General features: G+C 41.7%; 1 protein-coding gene and 2 pseudogenes across 4 annotated transcripts in view; 2 read left to right on the forward strand and 1 right to left on the reverse strand.

Moving 5' to 3' along the window:
• LOC110042207 (Golgi-specific brefeldin A-resistance guanine nucleotide exchange factor 1-like) overlaps window positions 1-15,766 on the forward strand; it is a 111,093-nt gene that overhangs the window by 38,965 nt on the left and 56,362 nt on the right. For all 3 annotated transcript variants that reach the window (XM_089270772.1, XM_089270774.1, XM_089270775.1), the window contains 2 exons: window positions 14,381-14,516; window positions 15,357-15,455. In XM_089270772.1, the coding sequence (XP_089126898.1) occupies window positions 14,381-14,516; window positions 15,357-15,455 (235 nt within the window). The remainder of the gene's footprint in view (window positions 1-14,380; window positions 14,517-15,356; window positions 15,456-15,766) is intronic.
• LOC149105279 (uncharacterized) lies at window positions 934-2,665 on the reverse strand (annotated as a pseudogene).
• LOC110041822 (uncharacterized) lies at window positions 3,483-7,487 on the forward strand (annotated as a pseudogene). Its single transcript, XR_016201190.1, has 5 exons — window positions 3,483-3,579; window positions 3,765-3,924; window positions 4,757-5,020; window positions 5,714-5,812; window positions 6,392-7,487. The product of XR_016201190.1 is annotated as an uncharacterized LOC110041822 (transcript).

Raw genomic sequence — 15,766 nt, forward strand, 5'->3', positions numbered from 1 at the left:
ATAGTTTTAAATCATTCGTCATAGACAATTTATTTAGCTCAGAAATTTAGGTCATCGCTTGGTGGGATTGTGAAGGGTTATAATCTTTCAGGAGATGTTTATTCTTACCTGTTTTGTAACCAACCAGATCACACAGTCGAACGGCAGGAAGAAGATAAAAATAGCGTGTGCGTGCTCATTTGATTGTGATGTCACTTCCTTGCCTGCCCCGTATTGTTATTTTGATTACCGCTCACTGACGAAACACTCACTCGATAACAGTCTTTTACAACGACCTCAATCTGTTCTGGCTAATAATTTTATGGAATGGAGAGCTTGATTTGGAAGGGATGGAACACTTCGAAAACAGTGACGACCTTTGTGACCTTCTTTGGGAAACAAAAACAAAACGCGAAAACCAGGTAAAAACCTTCACCATTGAATTTAAACTCTGCGCTCAATCAATTAAAACTTTCATTATTGTATAATTATTATCTATTGCTTCTTCTGTTTCCTTATTAAAGAAAAACAGTCTTTGTTTTGCATCAGAGGCTTTGTTATTTTACCAATCAATTGAGAGTTCAGAAACCGAACACGTAAAATTTGTTGTGAGTTTGACTGATCGATTACCGCTTAAGCTGGATTGAAAATCTGTTCGAATTCGCTCTGTTTCCTACCCGGCTTATTTTCGTCAATTGAGCAGCTAGCCGTACTTGAGGACAAGAATAGAACTGTTGAAAGAAGGACCACATGGAAAATAATATTCCAAAATAATTTCAGTATACAACTTTATTTATTTCATTAGTAAACGATGGTGTATGTACAATAACTACCTACGTAAGCATCATTTAATTCTCTTACAGCTTAGGTTTGAATGTAATAGAAAGAAAAGTAAATACTAAAGCCAATTTGTCACATAGCATAGCACTGGTCAAGTTCGAAACAATGATCAACTTATGGAAGTGGTGCAACTAAATCTTCAGTTCCAGGCTTGGAAAACTGTCTTATTTCGTGATGTAAGTAGTTTCTCTGTTTGTCACTTAATCCTTCTGGGTTGATCTTCTGCGGAAGAACAGAAGCAGGTGGGATCACAGCACCATCCTTCAGTAAGGCACATGCTTGTTCCGGGGATGTCAAATATTCTCGGCAGTAAACAACACCTGGTTCATCCTTGGAAAATCTGAAATGGTGAAATTTTTTATGTTCACAATTTTTTTGAAATATTGTCCCAGAAAAGTACACCAGTCGTATGCAGGAACTATAACATGGCCATTGTGCGTCGTTACCAGTTGGGCTTTGTTCACTCCTGTGTTGCTTGAGGTGTCCACCATTCGAGCAAGTTCATAAATTGACGAAATGAAACTGACCTTGTGGGCCTTTTTCAGGATTCCGAAGCAACGATCTGGACCAAATTTAGTATGTCCAGCAATTAGGAAAGAGTACTTGATAGACTGGTGAAGTTCAGTGGCAATCCTCCATGCTAAATACCACAAAAAGTAATTGTTTTTATTTTGTCCGGCACAATTGTCAGCATGTAAGTGAATGTCTGTTTTCCCAAGGCCATGACGAGTGAAAAAGTGGTGAACGTAACTAATGGTTGCGTTGGCTCCTTTACCGACTGCACCAGCCTCATCAATCAAATAGTTCACTTGACGCGGTACAGCTTCACACATAACTCCAAAAATCCCACACTTTCTTGGGGTCTTAAAACAGATCGGTCCTGGTTGCATTGGGTTACTTAGAAAGTGCACTTGTTGTGCATAGTCAAAGGAGTAGTGCATTGTGCCATTGAATGAACACGGCCCTTGCGTTTCCTTTAGATTTGTCTCCGCATCTGTTTGACTGAAAGTCATGGCTACATCTGAGCAAGTTTTCCTGTAAAACTCTCTTTTGACCTGGGCACAGTCCAAATGCTCTTGCTGTGCTTTAATACAGTCAGCCTTTTCGTGCTCAGGAAGGTTTGTGGCCCGTACAAGCTTGGTGGTGTTCTGTTGACATGTCAAGCATAGATCGGTCATGGGTTTCGCCAAACAACTTTCAGACAAAACTGATGTAACTAACTGTAACTAACTGCTTGTTCTCCAGAAGCTTTGCAAGTGGCAGTGTAGACGTGCCAAACACTCGTTTTTGTCTCGCTCGGAGACAGCACCTGAACATCTTCCTGCTTGAATCCTGGTATTCTCCCTGGTAGCACAAATGCATTCTCCTCAATGTAATTGGTAAGGAAACGATGAACATTCTCTGTGTTTGACTGTGGAAGGGTGTTACTGGGAAGTGTTTTGGTGTTGCCGTGAGTTCGCGGATGGATACCATATCTCTCATAATGCTCCTTGAGACGACAAAGTCGGTTATAACCGATACCATTAAGGTGAATGAACATTTCTTTGCAGATGGAGACGGACTGAAACTGGTAGGTACACCTGGAACTTCTGCTTCTTTTCGTTCCAATGCAGTTGTTGCCGCTGAAGGCTTGAATGTTTGCTAAAATTATCAAGTCAAGCTCTCCACTTGTCAACTCGAGACAGATATTCAGATTAAATAACACCACTTCTTCTTTAAATTCTCTGGAGCGGGGACCTCCTTTGGAACCACGCAAACAACCACAGCCATTGAGGAGGAATTTTTTCACTCTTTCGATTATTTCGTTCGGAGTTTCTTCTCTTTCTATAATATCAACGTCTTCCATAGTTTGTCACTTTCGTAAAATGCACGCGAGCAAAAGCATCATTTGTTGTCATGGATATTATGCATTCGTAGGGGAGAAAAAAGTAATTACTTAAATGTAGACGCGTGCTTCGCTTTATGTAGGAGGAGTTTTTAATAAAAGCTATTGTTTCGTAATGCCAGTTCGTCTACTTTTCTGCATGATGACCAATAATTTAGCGGGCTTAACAACTATCAAAAAATCTCAGTGATTGGAAAGCTATTCAGTTGTTGTGATAATCATTTGAGAGCCATCTGGCACAAGGTCATGCGAAACAAGAATGCTTAACACTCAAGTTCAACTGAACATATACTAATGAACTTCTGGCCTGGAGTCCCAGTAGGCGTACCTTACACTAATTAACTAATTCATAAATTTGACCAAAGCGCTTGTGTCATAGTGGAGCTCTGTGCTTTATTTTGATCATAAGCATCTCTCTTTTAACGGACCAAACAATAATTGAAAACTCACGGTACTTCAAGAGCAGTTTCGAGACAACAACCTGCTGCCTATTCACTAAAGGTTCAAAGTGGAAAACTGCTTAACTCGGGTTCTACTGGACATATCTGAATAAAATTTATATCACTGTTTACAGAATAGTCCGTAGAATACAGTGATTATCTTTATTTTAAGCGCACGACAGAAAGCAGCGGCCTAAAGCAAGTCCGTGGTATATCAAAATTCCACCAAAGAAACAAAAAAAACCTTCTAAAGCTTGTGAGTCAAAAGATCAATGATGGAAAAAATCTCAACTCAAGTCCCAGTGGGCGTTCCTTACAGTAATTAACTTTATTAATGCAAAATCTGTTTATTTAATGAGCTGTATATAAAAGGGTGCCCAGTGACAGTCAACTGGGAAGGCAAGAAGATACAAGCAGAGATTGTAGCTGTGGATGGTAAGTCTTACAACCTTTCCATTGGTAACGGTTCGCTCAACACATGAAGATTCTGTTCAGTAATTTTTGCATGAGTTCCTCACACATCACACCAAAAATTTCAATTTTAAGCACATTTTGTGTGGTCATTAAGTTTTTACATTTATTGCTGCGTGAACTAACCCTTTTTGTGTCCTTGGTTACAGATAGCGAAGAGGTTCTCATCAAAAAGATGTTGAGTGGTCATCGAAGTTTGTGTCTGCCGCTGAACCCAGCCCAAGTTCCAACCAGTCCAACTTACCAGCCAAAAGGCAGAAAACACACCAGCAGCCAAGGAAAACTCAAGTCGATTCAAGTGTTCATAAGGTACTTATCGTTCATTTGCACTTACAAGGTAATGAGGCTGAACTGATTTGGGTAAAAAGTTTTTTTCCTCTTTGACACCATTTAATTGTCCATTACGTAATAGAAAACTTAGGCTGAATCAAAGCGAATTATATTTCACTCATAGAATTGATTTGGGCTGTGTTTTGAGGAGACCTGGAGCACCCACATCTAATCTTGTCTTACCCATGGCGACGCAGTGCATCAAGTTTTCAACAGGTGCTCACATTTGTAATGAATTATGGTCGTTTCTTGGTCAGTTCGCAAACTTCTGATAGCCAGTTCGCAAACCTCATATATTATGCGTACTCTGAACTGTTACATAAAATTAGTAATAAGAACTTCAGTGTAAGACGATTATATCATCAACAGAAATTCAGACCAAAACAGGCGTATCCAGCCTTATTTTTTTATGGAATGATTCGATGGAACTTATTTCCTGTGAATTCGATTCCCGTTTTTAATGCACTGCTAAACTGATAATTTTTACTGAATTGAAATTTAACGTTCGACATTTAAAATAGTCTGAACCAAAAATTGGTTAAGCACAACTCACACTTTTATTATTCACACTGGGATTACTGAGATGACTGAAAACAGTACACACTTATTAATGTCGCACGTGCGGCACTTAACTTAGAAGGTGGAGACTGTGGAGGCGTTTTCGAAATGACCAGTTACTTTTGTAAGGCATACCATGCATGAATACCGTAAGCTCTCATCCCATGAAATAACTTCTTCCTGGGTTGATTTTCTTCGGGGGGTCTTACATTGGGGATTTCACTGTGTCTTATAACAATGCCGTCATTCCCAGGAAAGTCCAGTGACTAGTGTTGATCCGTATGATGCGTTTCTGGCGGAGCAGAAAAAGCAGGAGGCTGACTGGGAATCAAATCAAGCCAACAAGAAGGCAAAAACCATGCAGACCACAAACAAAGATTTGTAAGAAATAAAGTAGCAGTTAGCCGCCAAGGAAGCTGAATGTGCAACCCTAAAGGGCCAACTCGACAGTCTTCAGTGTGCCAACATTTCTGTTGTGGAAGCTGTGAATAATAAAGTACAGGAAAGCTTCTGCAAGGTAAGTACAGTGATCAAATGTTAAACTGCATTTTCAAAAACATATCAAGAAACAAATTTTAAGAAAGTAACGACAATGGAATGAAGTGAAGCATGAAAGTGTGGGAACTAAAAAGATAGTTTAATGACCCGCAGTTTACACGGTGCGATTTGTCGTCGGAGCACTAATCTTTTGTGTATTTTGACAGCCGATTTTAAGACGCGACCTGTACCTTTAACAATTTGTTCACATGCCCTTTGTTTAGGAGCCGGTTTCATTCAGAGTGTCTGGCCGACTTCAGAAAATCCGTTGCACTGCAACAGATTTTTTTAATTGGACCAATTTTCATTTCCATGAATCAGTCGTTCATCGGCTGTCAAAATCCACATAAGATTTCCGCTCCGAAGCCATCAGGCCGACAAATCGTACCATGTAAACCAGCCTTAAGATTGACATGGTGTAATTGTTGAGTCAAACAGGGTTGTTCTCTCTGAATATGAACAGTCTCTTTTGAGTTGAAAACTGGTAAACTTGTGATCTAAAACACGAAAATAATCTGCAGAACATGATGCGTGACAATGTTCAGAATTCTGCAGATGTTTGAAAATGTGAGAGGCCCTATCACTGGTGGCCAGAAAGCATGCTTTAAGGTCAGTACTATTGCCTCCAAATTGTAGTCAATCTGTGACACTAACACAAATTATATTTCTTCAGGTGATGGAGACATTGGAGGACACACTGTCAGCAATGGAGGACAACATGTCCCTACGACTAAGCAAGATTGAGCACCGCCTGGATTCATTAGAAAAAGTGGTAAGTTGTTGTTCTTTCATGGGATTTGCGTGAGCTTGTCGTAAAATGGATTTTTTTAAAAAATCACACTTGGATATGGAGCATCTTTGCTTTCTCACCCGATCGGGTCATACTGAATTGGACTGGCAACTGAAAACCTACATGTTTACTTCAGAAACGGCTCCATTTAAGGGGCACTGTCACAATATGTTTGCTTAAGACTGTTATAAATTCACGAAATAGTTCCAAAATTTATGTAATAAGAACTTAATTTCAACGATTTTCGAGCCTAACTTGAACTTTTGAAAAACTGACAGCCTGACGCTTTTTCAAAAATCCATATTGCAATCCGTTTCCATCCATGCAATCGTTAGCTGTCCTCACTTCCCAATGGGTTTTAATCATTTATTGGGGCTGCTCTACAAAATAAAACCATTATTGTTCAGCTTCCAATGATTGATATATGTTTTTGAGATTTCCAAACTCATGCTAAAAATGGTGACAGTGTCCCTTTAATGAGGGGGGCCAAAGTGGCCCTGTATTCTGTAGTCGTTCCGCCATTGGTCTGAAACTAACGAGAAAATATTTCCTACTTTCCAGTTCACTGATCCAGTAATGAATTTTGATGCACTTCCTCCGAACGATAACCTGCCGACCATCGACCATGAGGCTTTGGCATCCCTCAGCAATGATCCCATGGAACAGTTTGAACCACTGCCTTCAACCCCACTAGCGCCTACAACACCTGAAACGCTGACACTACCGTCATCCAGTTCTCAGGATGACAAAGAAGTTGGCGAAGACATCATCTGCTCTTTAGTAATGCCGAGCAAATTGACGGGGGTGCGAGAAGTGTTAGAGAAGGAAAAAGAGAGGCACCGGTGGGCCCTTAAGCTTCTGCCTTTCTTTTTTACCTTGGAAGAGCTGAGCAACAGCAACACTGAGGGAACACACAACAAATGGTGGCTTGATGTTACAAAATTTCAAGTGTTAAAGGTGCTAGTTTTCAGCCGATTTCCCCTTGAATCTACCACGGAAAAGGACAAAGTGTGGAAATCAATCAAGGGCAAAATTAATTCTAAGTGTCGCCTTACTAAACAGATAAGTAAGCATGCCGGAGAAAGGGAAAATTAAGAAATTAAAGTTTGTAACTTAATATTGCAACTATTTTGTAACCATGATAGACATCGCTTAGACTTCAAAATTGTTTTCTTTCGTTAGTGTAGTGTAAATAAAGTTGAAATGAATTTATGCTATCTTGTATTTATCGGAATGTGTTTGGCACAATTCAGCCGCGGTGAGCTAGCGCGGCCTGTTAATACCGGGTGTCATGAAAAACTCAGACCCCGAAAACTCAGACCCACCTTAAAAGTTTTATGGTCACGCAATGTTCATAGGTACCAGCCAGAAAGGAGCGAGACATTTATCTTCTCTGGTTTATCGCTGTCTCGTCTGGTGGATACAAAACTGACTACAATTTGAACAACATTATAGCGACTCTGTCTTTCCATTTCTTCGGTAAAAAATTTACCAGCAAATGTCATCAAAGTTTGGGCTGCTATTTTAAACCTTGTTAAGTTTTCACTGTTTGATCAATGCCACAGTGATAAACCGGAGAAGATAAACATCTTGCACCTGGGCTATGAATTTAAGGTGATTCCTCTGAAATAAAAGTGACAATAGATTTTTGTTCAAACTTTGTCCACTGAATATTTGTCATATGAGAACTTCAATTTTGAAATAAAAAAGGGGGGTGCCCATGCTCATTAAGGAGCAGTGAGGCATTGAAAATGCCTCATTTTGGCATTATTTAATGCTTATTTTAAGAACACATTCCCAGTAATTGTAACATCTTTTTGAGCCTGGACTCATAAGAACACGCATTAAACTACAGTCAATACAATGTGTCAGACACAAATAAACGTTTTAAGTTTGATTCTGACAGAAAGCTAAATCCTTGATTAAAAATTTGAACCAAATTTCTTGATGTGGTTACCAACTGCAAAATAGAAAAGACCACAGTGTATCTACTATTTTTCTTATTTATTCAATTTTCAGCAATAGAAATTAGATCAGTCTTTTCTCACGCAAAGCTTATGATTACTTGATTACAATGACTGGAAAAAAATTATGGTGCCTGTGCTCGTTGGTGAGCTAGAGCCATTTTTCAACTGACAGAGCTCAATATCAAGGCAAATCCATCATGTTTTCAATGTGCGTGTGCACGAGCGCGCGCTAATGACGCCATAAATTATGCACAGTAAGGATGCACAATGCAAATGTGAGGAATGACCTTAACTTAGCAAGAATCTGGTGAATAGCCACAAGGACGCCGATACTGCCGTCAAGTTTTTATTGTGGTGCATTCTGTTTCGATAGCTATGGTTGAAACAAAAAGGTCCAAAATTTGTAATCTTGAAACTTCAAAATTTCTTTAGAAAGCAAATCATTTCTCGCCTATTGCATTATTTGACCCTGACGCGTCTCGGCTCCTCACAAGGTCATGGCATTTGCAGTTCATTGTGTATTCAAATTTGTTTTGTGCAACTTCAAACCAAAACAACAATGAACAAAGAAGGAGATTGTGATTAAAACCTGGAGTCTCAATTTGCGATGGTTATTATTACAGGTTTCGTGACAGTATAAAAAGTTAATAATAAAGTGTATTATCGTTTGTCTCACGATGTAGTCACTTGAGATGTAGATCGCGACGTTTCAACTGCTTACTGCTAGTCTTCTTCAGGCGATAAGGTCGACTGATTGCACGGTATCATTTATATCACAAAGGTCGGCTGTGATTGGTGCATTTCGATCCTCCTATTGTTCCATTATTCCGGCGAGTAGCTGTTCCCTCAGTGGTCCGCTGTTGTACCATTCTCCTGTTGTTGTGTTTCTTGATCGTGGGTATCCATGCTTCAGGAATTTCAATTCCACTATCCCTGTTGATGTTGTTAGGGTGAAGTCTTATGTGAATAGCTTCCTTGACCCTACGTGTGTACCAGTGAGGATCTCAATCAATAAACTTGACCTCATTCCAGATAGGATAGTGGCCGGTCTCGTGGGTGTGTTCAGAAACGGCGGAGGTCTGGGTTCGGGCGAGTCGTATATCCCTGTCGTGTTCTTTGATCCTCTCCTGCATAGATCTCCCTGTTTCCCCGATGTAGACTTTGCCACACTCACAGGGAATCCTGTAGACAACACCATCTTGTTTAGCCGGGTTGACGGTGTCCTTTGGTCGCACTAAGTGTGACCGAAGTGTCGTGTCGGACTTAAAGACGGTGCGAATGCCTTGTTGTTCTAGGCAGTGGCGGAGAGACTCCGAAACTCCTTGGACATAAGGTAAAACGGCGGTGGATTTAAATTCCGTGACAGGCTCTCTTCTTGGGGTTGTTCGTGCCTTTGTGATCTTCTGTACAAAAGAGGAGGGATATCCATTAGAAACAAGTACAGATGACAGATGTTTCTTCTCTCCAGCGATTACTGATGGTTTGGTGACGAGACGTTTAGCCCGGTCGTACAGACACTTCACAATACCGCGCTGTACTGAACGAGGGTGGTGTGAATCATATGCTAGGTACTGATCAGTATGTGTTGGTTTCCTGTAGACACTGGTGGTAAGGCGGCCATCAGGTTCTCTGTAAACTGACGTGTCGAGAAAGGCGATCTTGTTGTTGTTCTCGATCTCCATGGTGAAACGGATTGATGGTTGTTGACTGTTCAGGTGTTGCAGGAAGACGTCAACTCTATCCCGATCCAGGATGGTGAAAGTATCATCTATGTAGCGTTTCCAGATCTTAGGCTTGCAAGGTGCGGACTCTATTGCTTGTTCTTCAAATATCTCCATGTAGAGATTAGCAATAACTGCGGATACAGGGCTCCCCATGGCTGTGCCGTCTCGTTGTTCGTAAATCAATCCGTTGTACTGGAAGTACGTAGATCTTAATACGAAATTCAAGAGGTCCGTGATTTGAACTGGTTTAAGTGTCGTGCGGTCAGCCAGGCCTGCGTCGTTCTCCATTTTTTGTAGCGTGGCTTGTACGGCGCCCTTTATCGGTACGTTGGTAAACAGTGACTCTACGTCGAAAGACACCATGATCTCGTGGTCCTGGATCTCTTCACTGGCGATGGTGGAGGCGAAGTCAGTTGAGTTCTTCACTGTGAAGTTCGAGTTACCTGCAAGAGGAGATAATACGTTAGCCAAGAAAGCAGACAGGTCGTATGCAAAGGTGTTGACACACGACACAATTGGCCTAAGCGGTGTGTCGGCCTTGTGGATCTTCGGCAAACCATAGATCCTAGGTGGTTGTTTGTGCCGAGGTCTGATCTTATTATAAACCGCCTCTGATATGTGTCCACTCCGTTTCAGAGTTAGCAGCTTCTCAGATAGCTTCCGGGTCAAGCGGTCTGTCGGATCTTTGTTGAGCAGCTGGTACGGTCCGGAATCAATTAGCGCTGACATTTTTGCGTGGTATGTGTCAGCGTCCAGGATTACGCTAGCGTGTCCTTTGTCGGCCGGAAGGACCATGATTGAGTTGTCCTCTTTTAAGCTTTTAAGAGCCTCCTGCTGTTCCTTCGTGATGTTGGGCGTGGGTGGTTGTGCCTGTTGAAGGATGGTGTTGACGGATCTCCTGACTGTGTCTGCTCGCTCCGCATCTAGTGGCCTGACTGCTGACTCAATTTTGGCGATGATCTCGGTGGCTGGGACGCTCGTAGGAGTCACGGCGAAATTTAGACCTTTCTTCAGTAGGGACACCAGCTTCGTTAAGGGTCCTGGATGACAAGTTGATAACCCACTTTGTTTTGTCAACAAAAGTTGTAGGAGAAACAGAAGACTGTTTCTCGCAAAAGTTTCTCAAACTTGCGCTGTTGACGGTCTTTGGTGGTATTAAAGACTCGCTGGGTAGTGGATTTAACCTTGTCGAGTACCTCTGCAGCATCATCCGCAGAAAGAGCAGATGTTATGCTCTGTGCTGTTGATTCGGCTTCTTTCTTCGTATCTGCCTTGGCTCTCTGCGTCAGTCTGATTCTTTCCCTCAGGAATCTCATGGATGCTAGTTCAGCGACTCTGCGTGCGCCTCTGGTGGGAACTGGCGGCCGAACTTGCAGATCTCTTGGAACAATGTGGTTCTTAATACACCTTGTGAGAAAGGTGAGATGGTTGGTATAGCGTGCGAGCTTGCGAGAGCAACGCTCATGTCGACGAATCAACCTTAGGGCTGTGCGCCCATATTTCTGGTCAATGTCGAGGAAAAGGTTGTTATTCATCGTGGTAGATGCAATAATAAAGTGTATTATCGTTTGTCTCACGATGTAGTCACTAGGTTATCAACTTGTAGGTTATCAGCTTGTCATCCAGGACCCTTAACGAAGCTGAGGTGTCCCTACTGAAGAAAGGTCTAAATTTCGCCGTGACTCCTACGAGCGTCCCAGCCACCAAGATCATCGCCAAAATTGAGTCAGCAGTCAGGCCACTAGATGCAGAGCGAGCAGACACAGTCAGGAGATCCGTCAACACCATCCTTCAACAGGCACAACCACCCACGCCCAACATCACGAAGGAACAGCAGGAGGCTCTTAAAAGCTTAAAAGAGGACAACTCAATCATGGTCCTTCCAGCCGACAAAGGACACGCTAGCGTAATCCTGGACGCTGACACATACCACGCAAAAATGTCAGCGCTAATTGATTCCGGACCGTACCAGCTGCTCAACAAAGATCCGACAGACCGCTTGACCCGGAAGCTATCTGAGAAGCTGCTAACTCTGAAACGGAGTGGACACATATCAGAGGCGGTTTATAATAAGATCAGACCTCGGCACAAACAACCACCTAGGATCTATGGTTTGCCGAAGATCCACAAGGCCGACACACCGCTTAGGCCAATTGTGTCGTGTGTCAACACCTTTGCATACGACCTGTCTGCTTTCTTGGCTAACGTATTATCTCCTCTTGCAGGTAACTCGAACTTCACAGTGAAGAACTCAACTGACTTCGCCTCCACCATCGCCATTGAAGAGATCCAGGACCACGAGATCATGGTGTCTTTCGACGTAGAGTCACTGTTTACCAACGTACCGATAAAGGGCGCCGTACAAGCCACGCTACAAAAAATGGAGAACGACGCAGGCCTGGCTGACCGCACGACAATTACACCAGTTCAAATCGTGGACCTCTTGAATTTCGTATTAAGATCTACGTACTTCCAGTACAATGGATCGATTTACGAACAACAAGACGGCACAGCCATGGGGAGCCCTGTATCCGCGGTTATTCCTAATCTCTACATGGAGATATTTGAAGAACAAGCAATAGAGTCCGCACCTTGCAAGCCTAAGATCTGGAAACGCTACGTAGATGATACTTTCACCATCCTGGATCGGGATAGAGTTGACGTCTTCCTGCAACACCTGAACAGTCAACAACCATCAATCCGTTTCACCATGGAGATCGAGAACAACAACAAGATCGCCTTTCTCGACACGTCAGTTTACAGAGAACCTGATGGCCGCCTTACCACCAGTGTCTACAGGAAACCAACACATACTGATCAGTACCTAGCATATGATTCACACCACCCTCGTTCAGTGAAGCGCGGTATTGTGAAGTGTCTGTACGACCGGGTTAAACGTCTCGTCACTAAACCATCAGTAATCGCTGGAGAGAAGAAACATCTGTCATCTGTACTTGTTTCTAATGGATATCCCTCCTCTTTTGTACAGAAGATCACAAAGGCACGAACAACCCCAAGAAGAGAGCCTGTCGCGGAATTTAAATCCACCGCCGTTTTACCTTATGTCCAAGGAGTTTCGGAGTCTCTCCGCCACTGCCTAGAACAACAAGGCATTCGCACCGTCTTTAAGTCCGACACGACACTTCGGTCACACTTAGTGCGACCAAAGGACACCGTCAACCCGGCTAAACAAGATGGTGTTGTCTACAGGATTCCCTGTGAGTGCGGCAAAGTCTACATCGGGGAAACAGGGAGATCTATGCAGGAGAGGATCAAAGAACACGACAGGGATATACGACTCGCCCGAACCCAGACCTCCGCCGTTTCTGAACACACCCACGAGACCGGCCACTATCCTATCTGGAATGAGGTCAAGTTTATTGATTGAGATCCTCACTGGTACACACGTAGGGTCAAGGAAGCTATTCACATAAGACTTCACCCTAACAACATCAACAGGGATAGTGGAATTGAAATTCCTGAAGCATGGATACCCACGATCAAGAAACACAACAACAGGAGAACGGTACAACAGCGGACCACTGAGGGAACAGCTACTCGCCGGAATAATGGAACAATAGGAGGATCGAAATGCACCAATCACAGCCGACCTTTGTGATATAAATGATACCGTGCAATCAGTCGACCTTATCGCCTGAAGAAGACTAGCAGTAAGCAGTCGAAACGTCGTAATCTACATCTCAAGTGACTACATCGTGAGACAAACGATAATACACTTTATTATTGCATCTACCACGATGAATAACAACAACCTTTTCCTCGACATATAAAAAGTTAGTTGCACCTGTTGAACGCATGTATTGAAAAATTTTCTTGTCAACGATGTTATGTATAATTTGCTTCCAGAGGTTACAGTTTTTGTTATTTTAATGTTTCTTGCACTAGCTGTTCAGGTTGAGATATTAGCAGCGAAACTGTTCTTTGTAAATTGCGCTTAAATCAACAAAATAATGTCAGAGAAGAGAATCAACATAAAGTCGCACGAAAGCGGCAAAAGTTTGCCCAGAAATAGAATGCACAAGCGAGAAAGCAAGCGAACAAATGAATTTTGAAGTAACCCGACTAAAGTTCATCAGATACGACAGTACTTTCTTCGTTCGCAGAATGTATCCTTAACAATCTACAGTTTTTATGCTCCATGGTTGCGCTCAAAGATATCCGTTTAACATTGTAAGACTGCTAGTTTTTCCTGAAATGATCTCGCTGACTCATCCGTTCAACCATTTAAGCTGTCTGTTTGTGAACTTTGGTTAACCGTTCAACCATTTAAGCTGTCCGTTTGTGGACTTTAGTTGACCGTTTAACGGTTCAAGCTATCCATTTTTGGACTTTGGTCAACCATTTAATGTTTCAAGCTAACCGTTTGTTTTTTTGGTTGACCGTTTAACACTTTAAGCTATCCGTTTTCTGACTTTGGTCAACCGTTTAAATTTTTTGCTATCCGTTTAAACGGTTATGGAAACCATTTAAACGCTTGAGTTAGCTGTTTAGTATCCATTTAGAACCATTTTTCTTGACCGTTTAACGAAAAAGCGTTAGTGTCAGTTTTCCCAAAGAAGGTCACATTTTTGGTCCAAGGGCGACAGCAGTCATTGTGAAAATTCTCCATCCTTTCAAGTATCCTAGACCTGGAGTGATGTCTTTCAAATAAAAGTAAACTTTATTCACCAACTGTCTGCTATGTTTACTTGTCGAAATGGCAAAGATGGTGAGCTTAGTAACTGAGCTCTAGTGGGGTGAATATAGCGTCATGTGATGAGCTTTTGAGCCAATCAGAATGTCCAATTCTTATATTCACCTCTGGAAATTGTACTAAGAAATTTTATTTCTGTTATCAGGCATAATTCTGAGGCCATGATTCATATGGGACTATCTCTTTTAACTGTTGCACTTGAGTCTGGTTCTCACCACATTGGAACTTTTCCATCACTCATGAACTTTGTCAAGGATGACTTGTGCAAAAATCTCTTCTGGGTAGGTAGACCTCAGGGAATGATCAATTCCCAGTATTTTTATCTTGGCCCATTCCAATGCTTCATAAAAATTGAATAAATGCAGCAAAGGTGAAATGTTGAGATGAGTGTGGGCAAAGAAAATATCTGAGTCCCTGACAGGATTCAAACCCATGACCTCCTAGATAGAGGTTGGGCACTCTTACCACTGAGCGACACACATCACTGAGCTGTAAACTTACCATCTTCCATTATTTACACATGACACTTTCAACATTGCTGATCCTAACAGTTGCAGGACGCATGTCACATATGCACGTAGTAAAATTGCTTGGCTCACCAAGAGACTCTTTGTAGCTCAGTGGCAACATTTCATTTATTTCAAAGATCTTTCTATCAGCTTGAGACAGTTACCTCTCAAACTCATTAATAATTCATCAAATTAAAACAGAGAAAATCACAACTGAGAAGGAGGTTTGGATACCTGGTCTTAATTAGCATAGAGTTTGACAATTTTCCTTCTTTGTTTACTCCTTAGTTTTTGTTTCGATTGATCAAACACTCCAGACAGTGTTTCATCAGCTATCCAAACACCTTGACTTTCATCAAAAATACTCCGCTGCATGTCATATTTTCAAGTCTCTTCTCGGTGTTTGGATATCCTGATGAAACACTCTCTCTCATGTTTGATATAAACGAAACCAACTGGCCTAGGGTGAGATAAATCTTAAAATGCTGAACATTGCTGCATCACTCATTAAACATCATTGTACACCTTGTACAGTATGACATGTATGTATTTAAGTTTATCTCATAAATAAATTACTATTATATTGAACAATATTGCATTGTTTTTCCTCAGCTTGTCCAGTGTGATTTTCTTGGTTTGTTTACCATGGCTTTGAGAGTGTGCTTCCTCTTGTTTGAAGGCCTTCGAGCTCACTTGAAATTCCAAATGGAGGTTTGTTCAAAATATAACTAACATAATTTTGCTACCTCCCTTTGATTATTCCCCCCTGGAAACAACCATAACAGCAAAACTGTGTCTAGTTTGTTCAGGTCTTCTAGTGCTTAATTTCTTAAACAGAGAGAAAATCACATCTGATCCTGTGCATGATCCATCATAACTTGTGTCACAGGTAGTCCACAACATGAGAAGTGAACATGACTGTACATAGCTGTACAAAAGTCATTTCCGAAAGTTAGATTGAATGATTTAACTGGTTATAAAATTGTACATAATGTTGGAAATAATATAGTTTATTACATAGA

The sequence above is a fragment of the Orbicella faveolata genome, unplaced genomic scaffold, assembly GCF_042242905.1.
Source record: "Orbicella faveolata isolate gen_17 unplaced genomic scaffold, um_ofav_v1 contig_34, whole genome shotgun sequence".
In the NCBI taxonomy this organism is placed as follows: Eukaryota; Metazoa; Cnidaria; class Anthozoa; order Scleractinia; family Merulinidae; genus Orbicella; species Orbicella faveolata.